At 48.0% G+C, this 19,461-nt stretch overlaps 1 protein-coding gene across 3 annotated transcripts in view; it reads left to right on the forward strand.

The window, feature by feature from the left end:
- Nucleotides 1-19,461, forward strand: part of srgap1a (SLIT-ROBO Rho GTPase activating protein 1a) — a 233,268-nt gene that overhangs the window by 132,771 nt on the left and 81,036 nt on the right. For all 3 annotated transcript variants that reach the window (XM_080191293.1, XM_080191294.1, XM_080191295.1), the window contains exon 4: nt 8,403-8,465. In XM_080191293.1, the coding sequence (XP_080047419.1) occupies nt 8,403-8,465 (63 nt within the window). The remainder of the gene's footprint in view (nt 1-8,402; nt 8,466-19,461) is intronic.

A 19,461-nucleotide genomic window follows, 5' to 3' on the forward strand; every position in this document is an offset into this window, starting at 1 on the left:
CCGTCTTCCGCTATGTTCTCAAAGTAATGGGGTCATAAAAGAAATATGCTGTTTCAAAGGAGCTGTCTACTTGAAAGTGGAAGGGTAGAAATATCGTGGTTTCCAAATCTGCCTCGGGGGTCCCAGGTGGGCACCTGATGGTCACATGTGACCGACTTTAGAGTTTAAAAATAGTAGACGTGTCACTTCAAGCTCACGTTCTGTTGAGGATCAGACCCAGAATCCAGCTGCTTCATTAGATACCAGGCAGTCCCAAAGCACTTACAGAAAAAAATCAATCTCCTCCTCAGAATTACCTAGAATCCTCAGCACTGAAACTCTTAACTGGCCCAACTGGTGTTTGCACACCATTTTAGCCACCGCGCTCTCTAATTACCTCTCCCTGCCCTGCCCCAGATTCCATTACACCCTTCCCCTGTCTTTGCTAATCTCAGTGTAAAGGAAATTCTTCCCAAATTCTTTATTTGATCTGTTAGTGGTTACCATAGAATGATACAGTGCAGAAAGAGGCCATTTGGCCCATCAAGCCTGCATCAACCGCAGACCCACCCAAGCCCTATCCCCATAACCCAATGCATTTGCCTGAGCTAGTCCCCCTGACACTAAGGGGCAATTGAGCATGGCCAATCCAGCTAACCCGCACATCTTTGGACTGTGGGAGGAAACCAGAGCACCCAGAGGAAACCCACGCAGACACGGGGAGAATGTGCAAACTCCACATAGCTGGTGACCCAAGCAGGGAATCAAACCCAAGTCTCTGGCGCTATGAGGCAGAAAGTGCTAACCACTGTGTCACCTGATTCTCTCACCCAAGTGGAAATAATGACTCCCACACTCGCCCTGGATTGGCTGTGTGTGGGGAACTTCAGTTTCACCACTATTCCCTCATCCCCATCCGTCAGGTGAAGCCCCCTCTGGTTTTCCATCTCCCCGCTCCACCTTTCACTCTCCGATCTCTCGTGTTGCACTGCAGAAGAGAGGAAGGACCCCGCTACAGTCTTAAGTCGAGGCGGCTGAAGGAAGTCACGGGGTTTATTTGACTTTGATTTGTTCTATTATTGTCACATGTAATAACATACAGTGAAAAGTACTGTTTCTTGTGCACTATACAGACAAAGCATACTGTTCATAAAGAAGGAAAGGAGTGAGTGCAGAATGTAATGTTACAGTCATAGCTTAGGGTGTAGAGAAAAATCAACTTAATGCAAGGTAAATCCATTCAAAAGTTTGACAGCAGCAGGGAAGAAACTGTTCTTGAGTCAGTTGGTATGTGCCCTCAGACCTGACAGAAGAAGGTGGAAGAGAGAATGTCTGGGGTGCGTAGGATCCTTAGTTATGCTGGCTGCTTTGCTGAGGCAGCTATAAGTGTAGATAGAGTCAATGGATGGGAGACTGGTTTGCATGATGGATTGGGCTACATTCACTACCCTTTGTAGTTTCTTGCGGTCTTGGGCAGAGCAGGAGCTGTACCAAACTGTGATCCAACCAGAAAGAATGCTTTCTGTGGTGCATCTGTAAAAGTTGGTGATAGTTGCAGCAGACATGCCAAATTATCTTAGTCTTCTGAGAAGGTAGAAGCGTTGGTGTTGGTTTAGCATCAAAACTCAAAAGAAAATGTGTGAATGGTGGCAGACAACAGGGAGGAAAGGGGGAATTGTGGTTGGAAGGTGAGCAAATTCGCAAGGTTGTGATTGGAAAGCCAGTGAGCTCTGAGGGGTTAGAGGTGAAGCTGTGATTGGGGGGCCTGGGTGAGGCTCTGGGAAAGAGTGGCTGTAGAAAGTTTCAGAGTTCCAGAGAGTACGTATTTATTAATATTTACATATCAAAGATCAACAGTGTGTACTATCTTCAAGATGCATTGCAGCAACTCCCTGAGTTTCCTTAGATAGCACCTTCCAAACCCACAGCCACTTCCATCAAGAAGGACAAGAGCAGCAGATACATGGGAACGCCATCACCATCCTGACTTGGAAATATATCACCGGTCCTTCGCAGTCGCTGGGTCAAAATCCTGCAATTCTCTCCCTAACGCCATTGTGGGTCAACCCACAGCACATGGACTGCAGCGATTCAAGAAGGCAGCTCACCACCACCTCCTCAAGGGGCAACTAGGGATGGGCAATAAATACTGGCCAGACAGTGATACCCCATGTCCCACATTTGAATAAAGAAAAAAAAGACACATAATATAAATATATGAAAATCTGTATTTTTAAAGTATTCACAAACTCACCAGGCCCAATGAGACATATGGGGATGAGTGTTCCAACAGGTTTTCCCAAAATCCCACCAATTCCCAGCTTTCAGTCATCGCCTCACAGTGTATTCACTTATCATGTTCTTTTTGTTTGTTTAAGTTTCTTTACTAGTGTCACAAGTAGGCTTACATTAACACTGCAATGAAGTTACTGTGAAAATCCCCTAGTCATCACACTCCGGGTACACTGAGGGAGAATTTAGCATGGCCACTGCACCCTAACCAGCCCATCTTTCAGACTGCGGGAGGAAACCGGAGCACCCGGAGGAAACCCACGCAGACACGGGGAGGACATGCAGGCTCCACACAGACAGTGACCCGAGGCCGGGAACCGAACCCAGGTCCCTGGCACCGTGAGGCAGCAGTGCTAACCACTGTGCCACCGTCCCGACACAATTATTATTCAGAAGAATCCATGTCAAGCAGTGGCCTTTTGGGTGCTGTCAGTTTAAAAAACGATAATTGGGAAAAGATATCCCGGATGGCTCGAGCAGATGAATTTTATTTGCGGAGTTGTAAATTAGAATCCTAATGATTATGCCTTCGTTGGAAGCGATTCTTATCTAGGTCACTGCACACACAGAAGTTGAACTGCCACACTTGCGTTGAATGCAGTTAAGAATTGAACCCGGCCGTTTGGCCCACCAGGGAGAATTTTGCCAACCCACACGAGGCGGGAACAAGGTGGGTGGGATTCTGATACAGTCGGGAGATGCTGTGGAGGATCAGTTCCTTGACTATGCCCTGCAATCAGAGAATTATACCACTGGCGGGTACGGGAATGCAGAGATTTCCTGCCACACGGCAATTTGAATACGTGAAGACCCAGTGACAGATCATTTGATCACAAATCATAAAATCCCCACGGTGCAGAAGACGGCCATTCGGCCCATCACATCTGCAGGGGCTCTCTGGCAGGATATCTTGCCCAGGCTTGCTTCCCCTCCCTATCCCCATAATCCCACACATGGCGAATCCACCTAACCTACACATCTTGGGCCACTATGGGGCAATTTGGCATGGCCAATCCATCTAACTTGTACAATCCAAAGATGAACATCTCCAAAGCATCCACATCTTGCTGGTGGCGACCAGAATTGTACACAATATTCTAAATGAGGCCTAACTAAGGTTCTGTACAGAGAAATTAGAAGCCGGAGGAGACCATTCGGCCCTTCAAGCCTACTCCACCATTCATTATGATCATCAAATTCAGTATCTTGATCCTAGATTCCCCCATCCCTTTGGTCCCAAGAGCTATGGTGAGTTGTTAAGAGTTGCCATATTCTGCATGTTGAGCCGAGGTGGAGGCGAATGTACCGGGACCACGAACTACTGTTGAGTTCTGCCTGATTTCTGCCAACGTCACCAAAACTAAGCCAAATGGAAAAACTGATTATTTATTGGATTGATTGCGGTTTGTAGGACATTGCCATGCACAAATTGGTCACATGTGACCGCACTCCAAAAGCAATTGGTTAAAGTTCATTTATTAGTGTCACAAATAGTTTTACATTAACACTGCAATGAAGTTATTGTGAAAATCCCCTGGTCGCCACACTCTGTTCGGGTACACTGAGGGAGAATTTAGCAGGACCAGTGCACCTAATCAGCACGCCTTTCTGCCAGTGGGAGGAAACTGGAGCACTCGGAGGAAACCCACGCAGAGAGAACATGCAGACTCCGCACAGACAGTGACCCAAGCCGGGAATCAAACCCAGTTCCCTGGCGCCATGAGGCAGCAGTGCCACCGCTGTGCCACCGTGCCGCCCCAGGGTGGGTGTGTAGGATTGCCAACAAAATGTATTCCTGGAGGTTTTGTCACGTGATTTGCCTCCATGTTCTAGCCATTAGTCAGCCAGCACATCGATCCTCGTGACGCACTGCCTTCCTACGCCAATTGGAACGCAAAAAGAGTCATTCCCCAATTGGATGATGGTTGTCTTCCTGCAAACTACCTTATTTCCCCTAATTTTCAATATTTTTCGACCTGGTAAAGAAACATTTGGAGGAAATGATGGTTTGTCTCCAGGGTGTCATAGAGTTTGATCTTCGATTACTGGAGATCGTAGGCCAATCCTGGAGGGTTGGCGACCCAATGGAGTGTGCAGCAGGCTGGGACATCCTGAGGGTAAAAATGGCACCTTGAAAAAAAACACATTTCTTTCTCTTCGTTGGCCTTTCAACAATCCCTTGTGGGTAAGCTGTGCAAAATACATTTCGCTCTCTTCGGACCCTGTCAGTCTTTTTAACCTCAAAACAAAATCAGAGAACTTTGGAAAAACTCAGCAGCAAGGGGGAGAAAGTAGAATTAACGTCTCGGGAACCTTTGGCCCTTCTCCAGAACCAAAAAAGAACTCAAAACATGGGATTCTCCAGTCTTGCACGCCCTGCTGCCAGTGGGAGCAGAGAATTTGGCGCTCAGCCAAATCTTCATTCACAGCAGCGGGACTGGAGAACCCCAGCCACGGGTGAGGTTGGAAAATCCCACCCTATTAACACTGCTTTCTCTCCTTACTGCTGCTGCCAGACTGGCTGAGTTTTTTTCCACATCCTCTGCCCCTGTTTGAGATTCTAGTTCCCATAGTATTTTGCTTATTTCAATTTTTTTTTTAACCTGCTACCTGGTTACACAATCTGGTATCAGCACCATAGCTTGCAGCGTTAACAGTCGGAAGAAACTCCTACACATCAGCTATGATGTTTCTGGTCGCCTCACTATAGGAAAGATGTAGAAGCTATTGAAAGGGTACAGAGGAGATTTACAAGGATGTTGCCTGGACTGGGAGGCATGCCTTATGAAGTTAGGTTGAGGGAGCTGGGACTCTTTTCCCTGGAGAGACGTAGGTTGAGAGGCGACCTGATAGAAGTTTACAAAATGTTGAGAGGAATAGATAGGGTGGACTCTCAGAGGCTATTTCCCCGGGTTGAAATGGTTGCTACGAGAGGACACAGATTTAAGGTGCAAGGAGGGAAGTTCAGAAGTGATGTTAGGGGTAAGTTTTTCACTCAGAGGGTGGTGAGTGAATGGAATCGGCTGCCGTCAGTGGTGGTGGAGGCGAACTCGCTGGGGTCTTTTAAAAGACTTCTGGATGAGTATATGGGGTTTAATGAGATTGAGGGTTATAGATAGGTCTGTAGGTTGGTAGGTGTTGATGTGATCGGCGCAACTCGTGGGCCGAAGGGCCTGTTTGTGCTGTAGTGTTCTAAGTGTGGACAATTAAAAGAAGCAAAATAATCAGTCAGTAAGTGACCACAAGCAAAAGAACATAAGAACATAAGAAATAGGAGCAGGAGTAGGCCATCTAGCCCTTCGAGCCTGCCCCGCCATTCAATAAGATCATGGCTGATCTGTCGTGGCTCAGTTCCACTTTCCCGCCCTCTCCCCATAACCCTTAATCCCCTCTCTTATCAAAAACCCATCAACCCGCGTCTTAAAAATATTTAGCGAGGCAGCCTCCACCACTTCAACGGGCAGAGAATTCCAGAGATTCACCACCCTTTGAGTGAAGAAGTTCCTCCTCAACTCCGTTCTAAACCGCACCCCCCCCTTTATCTTGAGGCTGTGCCCCCTAGTCCTACTGTCTTTTGGTGACACGGTGGCACAGTGGTTAGCACTGCAGTCTCACAAGTCTCGGGATCCGGGTTCAATTCACAGTTTGGGTCACTGTCTCTGCGGAGTCTGCACATTCTCCCCGTGTGTGCGTGGGTTTCCTCCAGGTGCTCCGGTTTCCTCCCACAGTCCAAAGATGCGCAGGTTAGGTGGATTGACCATGCTAAATTGGCCCTTGGTGTCAGGGGGACTGGCAGAGTAAATACATGGGGTAATGGGGATAGGGCCTGGGTGGGATGGCAGTCGGTGCAGGCATGATGGGCTGAATGGCCTCCTACTGAACAGTAGAGATTCTATCCTCAAGCCACATGAGGAGATATTAAGACAGGCAGCCGGATGTAAGTTTTAGGGAGCGGCTGAAAGGTGGAGAGCGAGGAAAAGGGCGAGAAACTGAGAGGTTTACGAAAGGACATTCCGGAGATTGGAATAAGCAGCTGTAGGCACAGCTGCCAATGGTGTGAGGAAACTTAATGGAAGATTCAAGTGTTCTTTCTGTAAAAGCTGCCAATGTTGCCAATTATTAGAATATTGATGTTGTTAGTGTCAGGCAGAATGACTAACCATAAATCCTGATGGGGGAGTTAGCAGCAATCTGTTTGCAGAATTCAAACATTCAGATATAGGGGCAGAATTAGGCCATTCGGCCCGTCAAGTCTGATCCACCATTCAAACATGGCTGATAAGTTTCTCAACCCCATTCTTTTCTCCGTAACCGTTGATCCCCTTACAAATCAAGAACCTATCTATCTCCGTGTTAAGTACACTCACACTCAATGACGTGGCCTCCACAGCCTTCATCAACCTATCCCTGCGAACCCACACTTTTGCCGTGACCAATCCACCTAACCTGCATATCTTCGGTCTGTAGGAGGAAATTGGAGCACCCGGAGGAAACCCATGCAGACATGGGGAGAATGTGTAGACTCCACACAGACGGTGACCTGAGGTGGGAATTGAACCCGGGACCCTGGCGCTGCGAGACGGCAGTGCTAACCACTGTGCCTCCGTGCCGCCTCATCCTTTTACAACCCTGGGGAGTAGTCACTATTTCAGTGTAGCAAATGAGACACAGTAGGGTCCCACAAGTGGTATTGTGATTAAACGGGGCAGGCAGTGGCATTGTTAAAGGGCAAGGCTTGTTGCCCTAGAGAAGGTGTCTTCTTGATTCACTGCAGCTCTTCTGTGGCACAATGATTAGCACTGTTACCTCGCAGTGCCAGGGACCTGGGTTCAATTCCCGGCTTGGGTCACTCTCTGCGTGGACTCTGCACTTTCTCCTCGTGCCTGTGTGGGTTTCCTCCGGGTGCTCCGGTTTCCTCCCACTGTCCAACGATGTGCGGGTTAGGTTGGTTGGCCATGTTAAATTGACCCTAGTGTCTGGGGGTTAATAGGGTAAATATGTGGGGTTATGGGAGAAGGGCCTGGGTGGGATTGTGGTCGGTGCAGACTCGATGGGCCGAATGGCCTCCTTCTGCACTGTAGGGTTTCTCTGATTCTGGTGGAAGTGCACATTTATGTAAATGATGTGAATGATTAAACCAACCTGACTTGCTCTGTGATTTAATTGAATGCTTCCAATTAGTGAGAGTAAAGGGTGTCTTTTCTTATTTGCTTGATTTGTCCACGCACTTCTGCTTCAGTGGCGACAAGCTCTTAAAGATGTAGAACCTTCATCAGCATAGCAAGAGCATCATCCTTGTTAAGCATTGCTGAGCGTATAATAATCATTGAGTTATTACAGTGCCGAAGGAGGCCAATCAGCCCATCAGGTCTGCACACACTCCCAAACAGACCCAGGCTCTCTTCCCTGCCCTATCCCTATAACCCCACACACTTTACCATGGCTAATCCACACATCATTAGACACCATGGGGCAATTTAGTATGGTCAATCCTCTTAACCTGCACATCTTTGGAAAGAAACAGGAGCAGCCAGAGGAAACCCACATAGATACAGGGAGAATGTGCAAACTCCACACAGACAGTCACCCGAGGCCGGAATCGAACCCGGGTCCCTGACACTGTGAGGCAGCAGTGCTAACCACTGTGCTGCCCATGATAATGGTGCCCAATTAATAATGATTTCTATTGATCTGATAAATGTGAAACATATTGTAGTTTGTGTCAGTGAATTTGGGGACGGCACAGTGGCACAGTTCCCACTCGCAGTCCAGGGATGCATGAGTTGGGTGAATTGGCTATGCTAAATTGCCCCTTAGTATCAGGGGGGCCTAGCTAGGGTAAATAGGTGAGGGTTATGGGGATAGGGCCTGGATGGGGTGGTGGCCGGAGCAGACTCGATGGGCTGAATGGCCTCCTTCTGCACTGCAGGGATTCTATGATTCTAATATCTGATGGTGTAATATTTTCTGATCCTTTTTAACACTTATTTAACGAACCTCTTTGTTGAAGTGCTTGTGTTTGGTGTTCTGACGGAGGATGAATTTTGGCCTTGATTTTTTCTGTCCGTGTGAAGTGACCGCCTGCGAGCTCGGCAACCGAGAATGAAAAATGTCCCTTTTCTTCATTGCAGAGCAAAGAGATTGGGTTCCAGCTACACGAAGACTTAATGAAGGTTCTGAATGAGCTGTACACGGTAAGGAACACTCGTGGCGATAGATCCGCCTCGGTAAACTAGCCGTCAAATATCCGTCTTGTTCTGGCCTGGGCAGGGTGGTGGGGCGTGTGTGTGTGTGTGTGTGTGTGTGTGTGTGTGTGTGTGGGGTGAGGGGAGCGCGGGTGTGGTGGGCCTGCCCAAGGTGAGTGACGGGGACATTGGTTCATCTGATTCTTGTCTACTTTGGGCTGCGTATCGCGTTGGCAGCAATTAGCAGTCACTTCTGATGCAACTCTTGACTGTCAGCGGGCCAGTGTTTCCAGAAAGAACATGGGGACAATTAACTCCAAGTCAATGGAAGTGGGAATTGTTACAGCAATAATGCATTTCGTGTAAGTGCCCGATTATGTAACCAGTTGACTAGGCCACTAATTTCTGCCAGCAATATTTTTAGTACAAGACTCTTTCTTTCAATTAATGTCTCACTCAGCCCACCGGCTGCCTCATCCATGCCTTACACACTCGACTGTTCCGACACAGAACTGGCCAGTCTCCCACATTCTGTAAACCCGAGGTCATCCAGAACTCTGCTAACTCTGGCCAGGATTGTTGAGCAGTTCAGGAAAGTCCCACCCAACGTCAACAGTCCTTTGGCAGGTCCCACAAACCGTCTCTGATGATGGCCTGCTATAAGCAGGAGTGGAAGATCCTCGGCCTGTGTTTTAACTCGCACCTCGTCCTGTTCCTCTGTGACACCCCGAGCTCCCCATCAAGCAACAATTTAATTTTTAAAATTCCCCTTGCTTTCACACTCCCCCCTTCCCACACCCTCCCCCTTCTCTATCTCCGTAATCTCCTCCAGCCCCACAACCCTCCGAGATATCTTCACTCATCTGATTGCAGTCTCTGAAGCATTCTCATGTTGTATCGCTCCGCCATTTATGGCCAAGCCTTCAGCTGCCTGGGGCCTGGAGCTCAGGATTATCCTCTCTACATCTCTCCATCCCTCTCTCTCTCCTCGTTACCTACACTTCTTAAAGCCTACCTCTTTGACCATGGAGATTTTAGTACATTTGACCTAATGGGCAGGATTTTCTGCTCACCCCCCTTGAATGAAGGCAGCCCGCCATTGGCTCAGGGCAGGATCTTCCAGCCCCGCCACTGTCAGCCGCCAGGTTTCCCGCTGTTCTCACTCTCCACTGTTGATCCAGAAGACCAAGATCTAGAAGGAACTCTTCCAGTGTAGACAATAAAAATATAACAAAACTTACTCCTACTTATAAATCAAAGAAAAAGTTTAATAAAGAAACTTCATTACTCCAAACTTGGGGCCTCATCCTGGGCAATTCCAAATGATTCCCAACAGGTTCTGATTTATAATGAGTCAGATGATCATCACTTCATTCTGTCATTGGTTACATGGTTACTGGGTCAGATGACCCTTACAGCTTGTCATCATTGGTCACATTACAACAGGTTCAACGTCATCACCAGTTACATTCTAACATCCACCACTGGGACACTTAATCAGATTGGTTTAGTGTCACAAGTAGACTTACATTAACACTGCAATGAAGTTACTGTGAAAATCCCCTAGTCGCCACACTCTGGTGCCTGTTCGGGTACACAGAGGGAGAATTTAGCAGGGCCAATGCACCTAACTAGCACATCTTTTGGACTGTGGGAGGAAACCCACACAGACATGGGGAGAACATGCAGACTCTGCCCAGACAGTGACCAAAGCCGGGAATCGAACCCGGGTCCCTGGTGCTGTGAGGCAGCAGTGCTAACCACTGTGCCACTCAGACGGTTTAGTGCCACGTTTTGTTTGGTAATGTTATTGTGGGGACCCTCGGAATGTTTTGCTACCTTAAGGACGCCATATAGATGTAAGCTACTGTAGTCATTGTAATGACCCAATCCAGTGGCTCTTATAGAGAAATAATTGGTGGTGATATGGGGCATATACTGCTCCTATGGAGTGTTGCTAGGTTTCCAGTCCTTGCGTGGTATCCTGAATCACACATCATTAAACAAACTTCAGGGTCAGTTACTGCTGCCACAGTGGCCGTATAGAGACTGCGCTGAGCGCAGCAGTGAGCCAGGCCTGTGAAACGACCTTGAAAACTCAGCGTAAACCCATGACGGGCACCCCTTCCGAAAAGCACCTCTTTACTGGTTCTGAGTTACCCCCCCCCCCCCAACTCCGGCTCCTGGCTCCAGACACGGGCTGTAATTTCGACGCCAAGCCTGCAGAATGGAGGAGCTGCCTGGGAGTCAGGGGATGCGATCTGGCTCATCTGAGAATGAATAAATCCAAAGGCCAGACAGTCGCTGGGGGAAGCTGCGCTGATTTACGACGCTCCAGCGCTTCGATTATGTTGATTGCACCTTTTGCAAGCGATGCTAAATTAACATTCGGCGCTCGAGATCGATCTCGGAACTCTGCCTTCGCCAATAATCCACCCCCCCCCACTCCCGTCTCCGCAACCACCGCCCCCCCCCCCAGCCCTCCCACCCCCTCCCTCCACCCTCCTCCCCCCGCCCCAGTGGCTCTCGACCTGCTTTTGCTGGCACTGATCACGGTGGTTTAATTTGAAACGGAAATCTGTCTCATCGACCTGTGTAAAGACACCAGACTCGACAAGTAAAATGTGCGGGGGTGTAATACCGTTTTTCGTTCAGCACACGGTTTGGGAGAGGGTGTTTTTTTTTTCAATTAAGAGTATATTTCAGGCGCCGTTGTGAAATTGATCAGGACGATTGTCATCAAACATAATAATTACAAATCAAATACTCGAATTTTGTTACGGGGGGGAAAAGAAAATCTCATTTTGCTGCTTTGGGAGAAAGAAAATTGCCTGATTTGCTTAGTGTAATTTCCTTGGTGTTAAGCTTATTAGCATAATTAATATCTCTGAAAGAATGGGCCAGGGAGGATTTATGTGTTTTGTATTATTAATGAAAATACATGGATGATTCATTTGCACCAGGGCGCTGGTTTATCTAAGTTTTTTTTAATTAAATATTCATAAATTCTTGCTCACGTTTTCAAATTCCTTCCTGGTTTACTATGCTGGAGGCAGAAGCTTGCCCCGTGGCCTTCTTTTTTATTCATTTGTAGGCCATGGGCGTTGCTAGAATTTATAACATAGAAGCAGAATTAGGCCACTCAGCCCATCGAGTCTGCTCCTCCATTCAATCATGGCTGATATTTTTCTCATCCCCATTCTCCTGCCCCCGTTGCCCATCCTTAATTGCCCGAGGGCAGTTGAGAGTCATAGAGGTTTAGAGCATGGAAACAGATCCTTCAGCCCAACTTGTCCATGCCGCCCCCTTTTCTAACCACTAAGCTAATCCCAATTGCCCGCGTTTGGCCCATATCCCTCTATACCCATTTTGCCCATATATCTGCCTAAATGCTTTTTAAAAGACAAATTGTACTGCACCTCTGGCAGCTTGTTCCAGACACTCATCACTCTGTGTGTGAAAAAATTGCCCCTATTGTCAACCACATTGCTGTGGGCCTGAAGTCACATGTAGACCAGACCAGGTAAGAATGGCAGATTTCCTTCCCTAAAGGACATTAGTGAACCGGATGGGTTTTTCCAACAATGGTTTCATGGTCATCACTAGATTCTTAATTCCGGATATTGTTTATTGAATTCTGCTATGGCAGGATTCGAACCCGGGTCCCCAGAACATCAGCTGAGTGTCTGGATTAATAATCCAACAATAATACCACTAGGCCATTGCCTCCCCTAGCCTTGTCCCTCAGGCAGACAACAGGAACCTCCCGTCAGAGGTTGGGACTGTTCGCCTTGGAGAGAAGAAGGCTAAAAGGAGATGTGATTGAGGTGTTCAAAATCATGAGGGGGCTGGATAGAATAGAGACCGTCCCCGCTCGTCAAAGGACCGTGAACAAGGGGGAACAGATTTAAAACGATCGCTAGGAGAAGCAAATGTGAGGTGAGAAAGAAACTTCTTCATACAGTGAGTGGTTGAGGTCTGCAATGCGCGGCCTGGAAGATTCAATCGAGGTACTCAGGAGGGCATTAGATGATTGCTTGAATAGAAACAATGTGGAGGGAGGGGTACGGGGAAATGGCAGGGGAATGACACTAAGTTATAATGCTCGTTTGGAGAGCCGGTACAGACATGATGGGCTGAATGGCCTCCTTCTGCACCTTAACGGCACTGTGAAATGGCCAGTCATGCTGTATATCATAGATCAGCACAACTTGGAAGGAGGCCATTAGGCCCGTCATGTCTATCCAGGCTCTTTCCAATGAAACACTCCCCTTGCTCTTTCCCCACACGTTTATGTTCAATTTCCTTTTGAATCTGCTTCCCACCAGCTTGGGAAGATGTTGACTCAGTGCTAATGCCACTGGACTAGTCATTCATAGGCCCAGGCTAATGCCCGGGAAACTGGGTTCAAAACCCGCCACAGAATTTAGAACTCAGAAAATAAAATCTGGGGAGCCAATGGCCCAGTGTTATTATCGCTAGGCCATTAATCCAAATGTTCTGGGGACCCAGGTTTCAAATCTTGCCAGGCCAGATCATGGAATTTGAATTCAGTAATAAAAAAAACATTAGAATTCCACCCAGGTCCCTGGCACTATGGCAGCTAACCACTGTGCCATCGTACTGCCCCAGTGCTAGTGAGAGACTAGAGCTACACCTTCCTAGTCTGAATTCCCCAGTGCCACACCGTGTGGTGTGTTTAGACATAGAAACACTGTCCGTCAGCTCTTTAGAACTGCAAGGGTTTCCTCTGGGTGATCTGGTTTTCTCCCACACTCTGAATATATGTAGTTAGGTGGATTGACCATGCTAAATTGTTCCTTAGCATGTAGAGATATTCAGGTTAGGTGGATTAGCCATGCTAAATTGTCCCATAGTATCCAAAGATATGCAGTTTAGGTGGATTGGTCATGGTAAATTGCCCCTTGGTGTCCAAAGATATGCAGGTTAGGTGGATTGGCCACGCTAAATTGCCCCTAAGTGTGTAAAGATGTGTAGGTTGGATGAATTGGCCATGGTAAAATGCAGGGGATTGCTGGGAATTGGGAGAGTAGCAATACGAGCTGGGGAGAACACTCTTTCGGAGAGTCGCTGCAGACTCAATGAGCCAAATAGCCGCCTTCAGCACTGTAGGGATTATAAAGCTCTCTCTGCTCAGTGTAATATGTCACAACATTCACACGGGGCTGACAGGGAAATACTTGGGCAGAACGTGCACAGTGTAAGTTCATGTGTTAACTAATAATGATGGAAAAGAGTGGATTACACTCTGGCCTGGCTTCTCAGCTGCAGTCACTCTGTCTTCTGGGAAGGTAACTGGGCAACTGGGGAGCAGGCAATGATAAACACCCTACTCTCCACTGCTAGTCCCAAGAGTTGGAGAAAGTGCCTGCCTCGGGCAGGCAGTACAGTGACTTACGTGGTTATTGGACGGCAGGGAAATCCTGAATAAATTTCCTTCCATTGCAATAGATGGCCTGTTAGACTCGAAATGGGAATCCAGCATTGTTCGGCTGGGATAAAAGAACCTGAGGGTGCGTATGTAGGAGATGATGAAAATCAAAGTGCCTTTACACTCATTTTCCCTGAGATGTTCTTGTATAAATCCTTCAGCCTCTTTTTCTGTATAAGAGACAAAGCCCCAATCCCAGATGAGGGATTGCATTAACACATTGCTCATCCAGCCTTTTCACATGAGGGGCTACGTTTCCATGTTTCTCCTATTCCGGATGGGGGTTGCTGAGTAACTGCAGAAACTTGAGGTTTGCACAACATCAAACTCTCTTTCAAATTAACTAAAGTTTTTGAAGTTTATTTATTGGTCACAGTAAGGTTTACATTAACACTGCATGAACTTGTGGAGGAAAAAGAAACTTGCTGAGCAAAAAAATTCATTTTTCCTTTAAATTTAGATGAATATTTGAGTGTGAAAGGGTGAGTGTGTGAGTGTGTGTGTGTGTGTGTGTGTGTGTGTCCTGCTCACTCCTAGTCTCAGGGTTCTCAATGAGAGTGGGTGGGAGTGTGCAGGGGCTGAGGGTGAATGGGAACTCTGAGTGGGAATGAGCCAAGAACACATCCTCACACTCTCTCTCACTCTATCTCTCTCACTCTCTTTCTCTCTCCCACTCTCTCACTCCCTCCCTCTCTCCTGCCCTCCCTTCCTCTCTATTTCCCTCTCCCTCTCTCGTTTCTGCTCTCCCTCTCTCTTTCTCTCCCTCTTTCCCTCTCTCTCCTCCCCCTTTCTCTCCCTTTCCCCATCCCTTTCTCTTTCCCTTTCATTTTCCCTCCCTCCCTTCCTCTATCTCCCTCTCTCCTCTCTCTGTCTACCTCTCTCTCTCTCTCTCCCTCTTTCTCTTTTTCCCTCTGTTCCTCACTCCTCCCCTCCCTCATTCCCTCTTTTTTGCTCTCTCTCTCTCTCTCTCTCCCCCTCCCTCTTTCTCTCTCTTTCTGACACACACACACACACACACATTCATCCCCTCTCTCTGACAACCGCACCTCAACCCTCATCACTCTCTCTCAGCTCCCCCCCCCTCCCATTCTCAACCTTTCACCCAACCTCCCTCACCCTTACCTCCCACTCTCACTCACTCACTCCCCCCCAACCCCCACCCCTTTCACCAGCGCTGGGAGCCAGCTGGACGCAGGGAGAACTGGAACAGTGAGCTGTGAGGGGGATACAAAGATGCTTCAGTGTGATTTGGACAAGTTGAAGTGAGTGGATAGATGCAGTATGATGTGGATAAATGTGACGGTAACCATTTCAGTAGCAAAAAAAGAAAGGCAAATTACTGTCTGAGTGGCCATAAATTGGGAGAGGGGAATGTGCCACGAGACCTGGGTGAATTCGTACACCAGTCGCTGAAGGTAAGCATGCAGGTGCAGCAGGCGGTGAAGAAGGTAAATGGTCTATTGGCCTTCACCAAGACCAGTGAACCATGCATCTTCCCAACTCACTCTGGTTCCCTGCATTAACTGTGACACAGATCGCCGTGTCACAGCGGGGTCATCGGACCCCAGCTGACAATGATTTGATTTGATTTATTATTGTCACATGCATTAATATACAGCAAGAAGTATTGTTTCTTGCACGCTATACAGACAAAGCATACCGTTCATAGAGAAGGAAAGGAGAGAATGTAGTGTTACAGTCATAGCAAAGGTGGAGAGAAAGATCAGCTTAATGCGAGGTAGGTCCATTCAAAAGTCTGACAGCAGCAGGGAAGAAGCTGTTCTTGAGTCGGCTGGTACGTGATCTCAGACTTTTGTATATTTTTCCCAAAGGAAGAAGGTGGAAGAGAGAATGTCTGGGGTACGTGGGGTCCTTAATTATGCTGGCTGGTTTGCTGAGGCAGAGGAAAGTGTAGACAAAGTCAGTGGAGGGAGGCTGGTTTGTGTGATGGATTGGGCTACATTCACGACCTTTTGTAGTTCCTTGCGGTCTTGGGCAGAGCAGGAGCCCATACCAAGCTGTGATACAACCAGAAAGAATGCTTTCTATGGTCCGTCTGTAAAAGTTGGTGAGAGTCATGGCTGACATGCTACATTTCCTTCGTCTTCTGAGAAAGTGGAGGCATAGGTGGGCTTTCTTAACTATAGTGTCAGCGTGGGGGGGACCAGGACAGGTTGTTGATTATCTGGACACCTAAAAACTTCAAACTCTCGACCATTTCTACTTCATCCCTGTTGATGTAGACAGGAAAAAGTCTGACAACACCAGGTTTTAGTCCAACCTATTTATTTGATAATATACTCACAAGCTTTCGAGGGGACTGCCTCTTCATCAGGTGAATGGAGAGTTCTCTCCATTCACCTGACGAAGAGGCAGTCCCCTCGAAAGCTTGTGAGTCTATTATCAAATAAATAGGTTGGACTAAAACCTGGTGTTGTCAGACTTTTTACTGTGTTTACGCCAGTCCAACGCCGGCATACCCACATCATGATGTAGACAGGGACATTGCCCTACACTACACTTCCTGAAGTCGATGACAACCTTAACCACGGCGCCCACCATCCTTTTATGAGGCAGAAGGCCGCCACTGCAAGAGGATAAAATGTTTTGATATTTCTCTCTGCAAATGTCCTCGTTGCCTAATGTAACTAAATCGTCCGTGTTTAGCGCACAAGCTCGGGGTGAAAACATTCCATGGGAATTAAAAAAAACAGTGAGTAAGCAAAAGAGAAACTGATTTCCTGGAAATTTCCACGACTAATGATGATTCCGGAACAAACGAGAAGATCCCCAAGCTTCTGCAGCCTCAGCGAATATCTTATCGCTGTGCAGCCAAGTCGAGTTGGCTCCGGCCTCCTCAGCTGCCGGGATTCTGCGACGTATCTGCTCTCGTCCACTATGGATAATCCCTACAGCCCCCTCAGAGGCTGAGGGGAGGGAAGACAACGTAATCGAAAGAAATTAAGAGGCTTTCATTCCTGAGCCTTTTGCTTTCAATGTGTGCAAACCCTTTTGATTCTCCATCGTCTGAACTCTTTTGGACCCGGCCCGTGTCTTGGTGAATTGTCGGAAACTCGGGTGGTGCGGCCCACTTTTGTAAATGGTGCCCCTGAGAAGGCGGCGAGGCTCACTTTAAAATTAGCTGACGCATGAAGAGATACAGTGCAGTTAGGCCAAGTGTCCACTAAAGTCTGCTGGAAATCTGTTTGCACAGATTGGATAATGTGACTAGCACCCTCCCCCCCCCACCCCCAGGTGCTGCGAGCACAATGGCAGTGGGTGGCACAGTGATTAGCATTGTTGCCTCACAGCGCCAGGAATCTGAGGTTCGATTCCTGGCTTGGGGGTCACTGTCTGTGCGGAGTTTGCACGTTCTCCCCATATCTGCGTGGGTTTCCTCCGAGTGCTCCGATTTCCTCCCACTCTCCAAAGATGTGCAGGTTAGGTGGATTGGCCATGGGAAATTGCCCCTTAAGCGTCCCGGGATGTGTAGGTTAGCGGGATTAGCGGGGTAAATATGTAGGTTTATGGGAAAAGGCCTGGGTGCGACCCTTTTCCGAGAGTGAGTGCAGACCCGATGGGCCAAATGGCCTCCTTTTTCACTGTAGGGATTCTACGATTGTAAGTTTAATAATTAGTGACTTTAATAAGTCGCTGTTGAGTGGACAATTGTAGAACTAACGAATGAATGGCATACAAATGGCCTGTTTATGGGGGCATTGGGGAGGAATGTTGGCCAGGACACTACTTTCCCTCAGATAACGACACAGGGTCTTCTATCATTGCTGATGCTGCACTTCACTGTGGTTTTGGTTAACCCCCTGTGGCTAGACAGGGGCAAATTGGCCAGTGTGGCCTCTCCTTATTGCACCCCCCCTTTCCCCTTCCCCCTTTCCAAAGTGACCTCCACTGGACAATGTATATGTCAGTGTTGGGGACAGGAACTGGGGTGGAGGTGGGGGGGGAGGAGGGGCAACCTCAATGACCGATGTATCCGTCGTTAAATAATCCATGGTACCCTCCTCCCCACTTCAGGGGCACATTCCAAGTCCGGCCATTTGATTGAGGTTCATGCATCTCTTCATATTGCAGCCTGACAAATCCAGCGTCGCGACTGAACGCAGCTTACGACCACCTTCTCAAGGGCAAGCGGAGATGAGTTGACCTTTCCAGCGAGACTCCCGTCCCAAAAAACAAAACCCGGAGTGTACACGCTGAGAATGTAAAACAAGGGAGACTTCAGTGGCTATATCCCCGTATAACCGGTTAAAATAGAAATTCATTAATAATTCTTGAACCCACTGGAGTCTATAAATAGTATCCTGCTTCCGCAGTGTCCTATTTCTGTTAATCATTTTTAAAATAACCTTTTAACACCGAGGCATGCTGTTGTATAGAATGCTGCATGGCAGAGCGAGGTGCGTGCTCACAGACTGACTGAGACAGAACATTCCCTAAAATCACTCATGGACATCAGAGAGGGCTTTACTAAGTCAGGGCGATTTGCGTGCAAGGTGCCTGCGAGAGCTGGAACTTATTGTGAAGCCCTTGTTATTCAGAATCCTTCTTTCAATTGTGAACATGGGCCCGTTTCAGTGAAAGAAATATTATTTTTACTTATTTATTAGCATCACAAGTGGGCTTACATTAGCAGGGAGATTAGCAGGATAATTATGTGGGGATAGGGCCTGGGTGGGACCGTGGTCGGTGCAGGCTCGATGGGCCGGATGGCCCCCTTCTGCACTGTAGGGATTCTATGATTAACACTGCAATGAAAATCCCCACACTCTGGCGCCTGTTCGGGCAGCTGTCGCTGAGGGAGACTTCAGCACGGCTAGTGCACCTTTCGGACTGTGGGAGGAAACTGGATGCCACACAGACAGTGACCCAAGCTGGGAATTGAACCTGGGTCCCTGGTGCTGTGAGGCAGCAGTGCTAACCACTGTGCCACCGTATAGCGACATTACAATGAACTGAACCTTCTCCTGTGTGGGCGTTTCCTGCGGTTACATTGAATTCCTGCTTGCTTTAGTTTGGTGTTGCAATCATAGAATCATACAACGCAGAAGAGACCCTTCAGCCCATCGAGTCTGCACCGACACATTAGAAGCACCTGAACTCCCACCTAATCCTAAGCCCTGAATGTTATGACGTACCAAGTACTCATCCAGGTACTTTGTAAAGGATGTGAGGCATCCCGCCTCCACCACCCTCCCAGGCAGCGCATTCCAGACAGTCACCACCCTCTGGGTAAAAAAGCTTTTCCTCAAATCCCCCCTAAACCTCCTTTGCCCCTCACCTTGAACCTGTATCCCCTCGTGACTGACCCTTCAACTAAGGAGAACAGTTGTTCCTTATCCACTCTGTCCATGTCTCTCATAATCTTGTACACCTCGATCAGGTCGCCCCTCCGTCTTCTCTACTCTGACAAAAACAACCCAAGTCTATCCAATCTCTATTTAAAACTTAAATGTTCCATCCCAGGCAGCATCCTGGTGGATCGCCTCTGCACCCCCTCCAGTGTGATCACACCCTTCTGATAATGTGGTGACC

Source organism: Carcharhinus amblyrhynchos, chromosome 6, assembly GCF_965287045.1.
Source record: "Carcharhinus amblyrhynchos chromosome 6, sCarAmb.v2.hapA, whole genome shotgun sequence".
Lineage (NCBI taxonomy): Eukaryota > Metazoa > Chordata > Chondrichthyes > Carcharhiniformes > Carcharhinidae > Carcharhinus > Carcharhinus amblyrhynchos.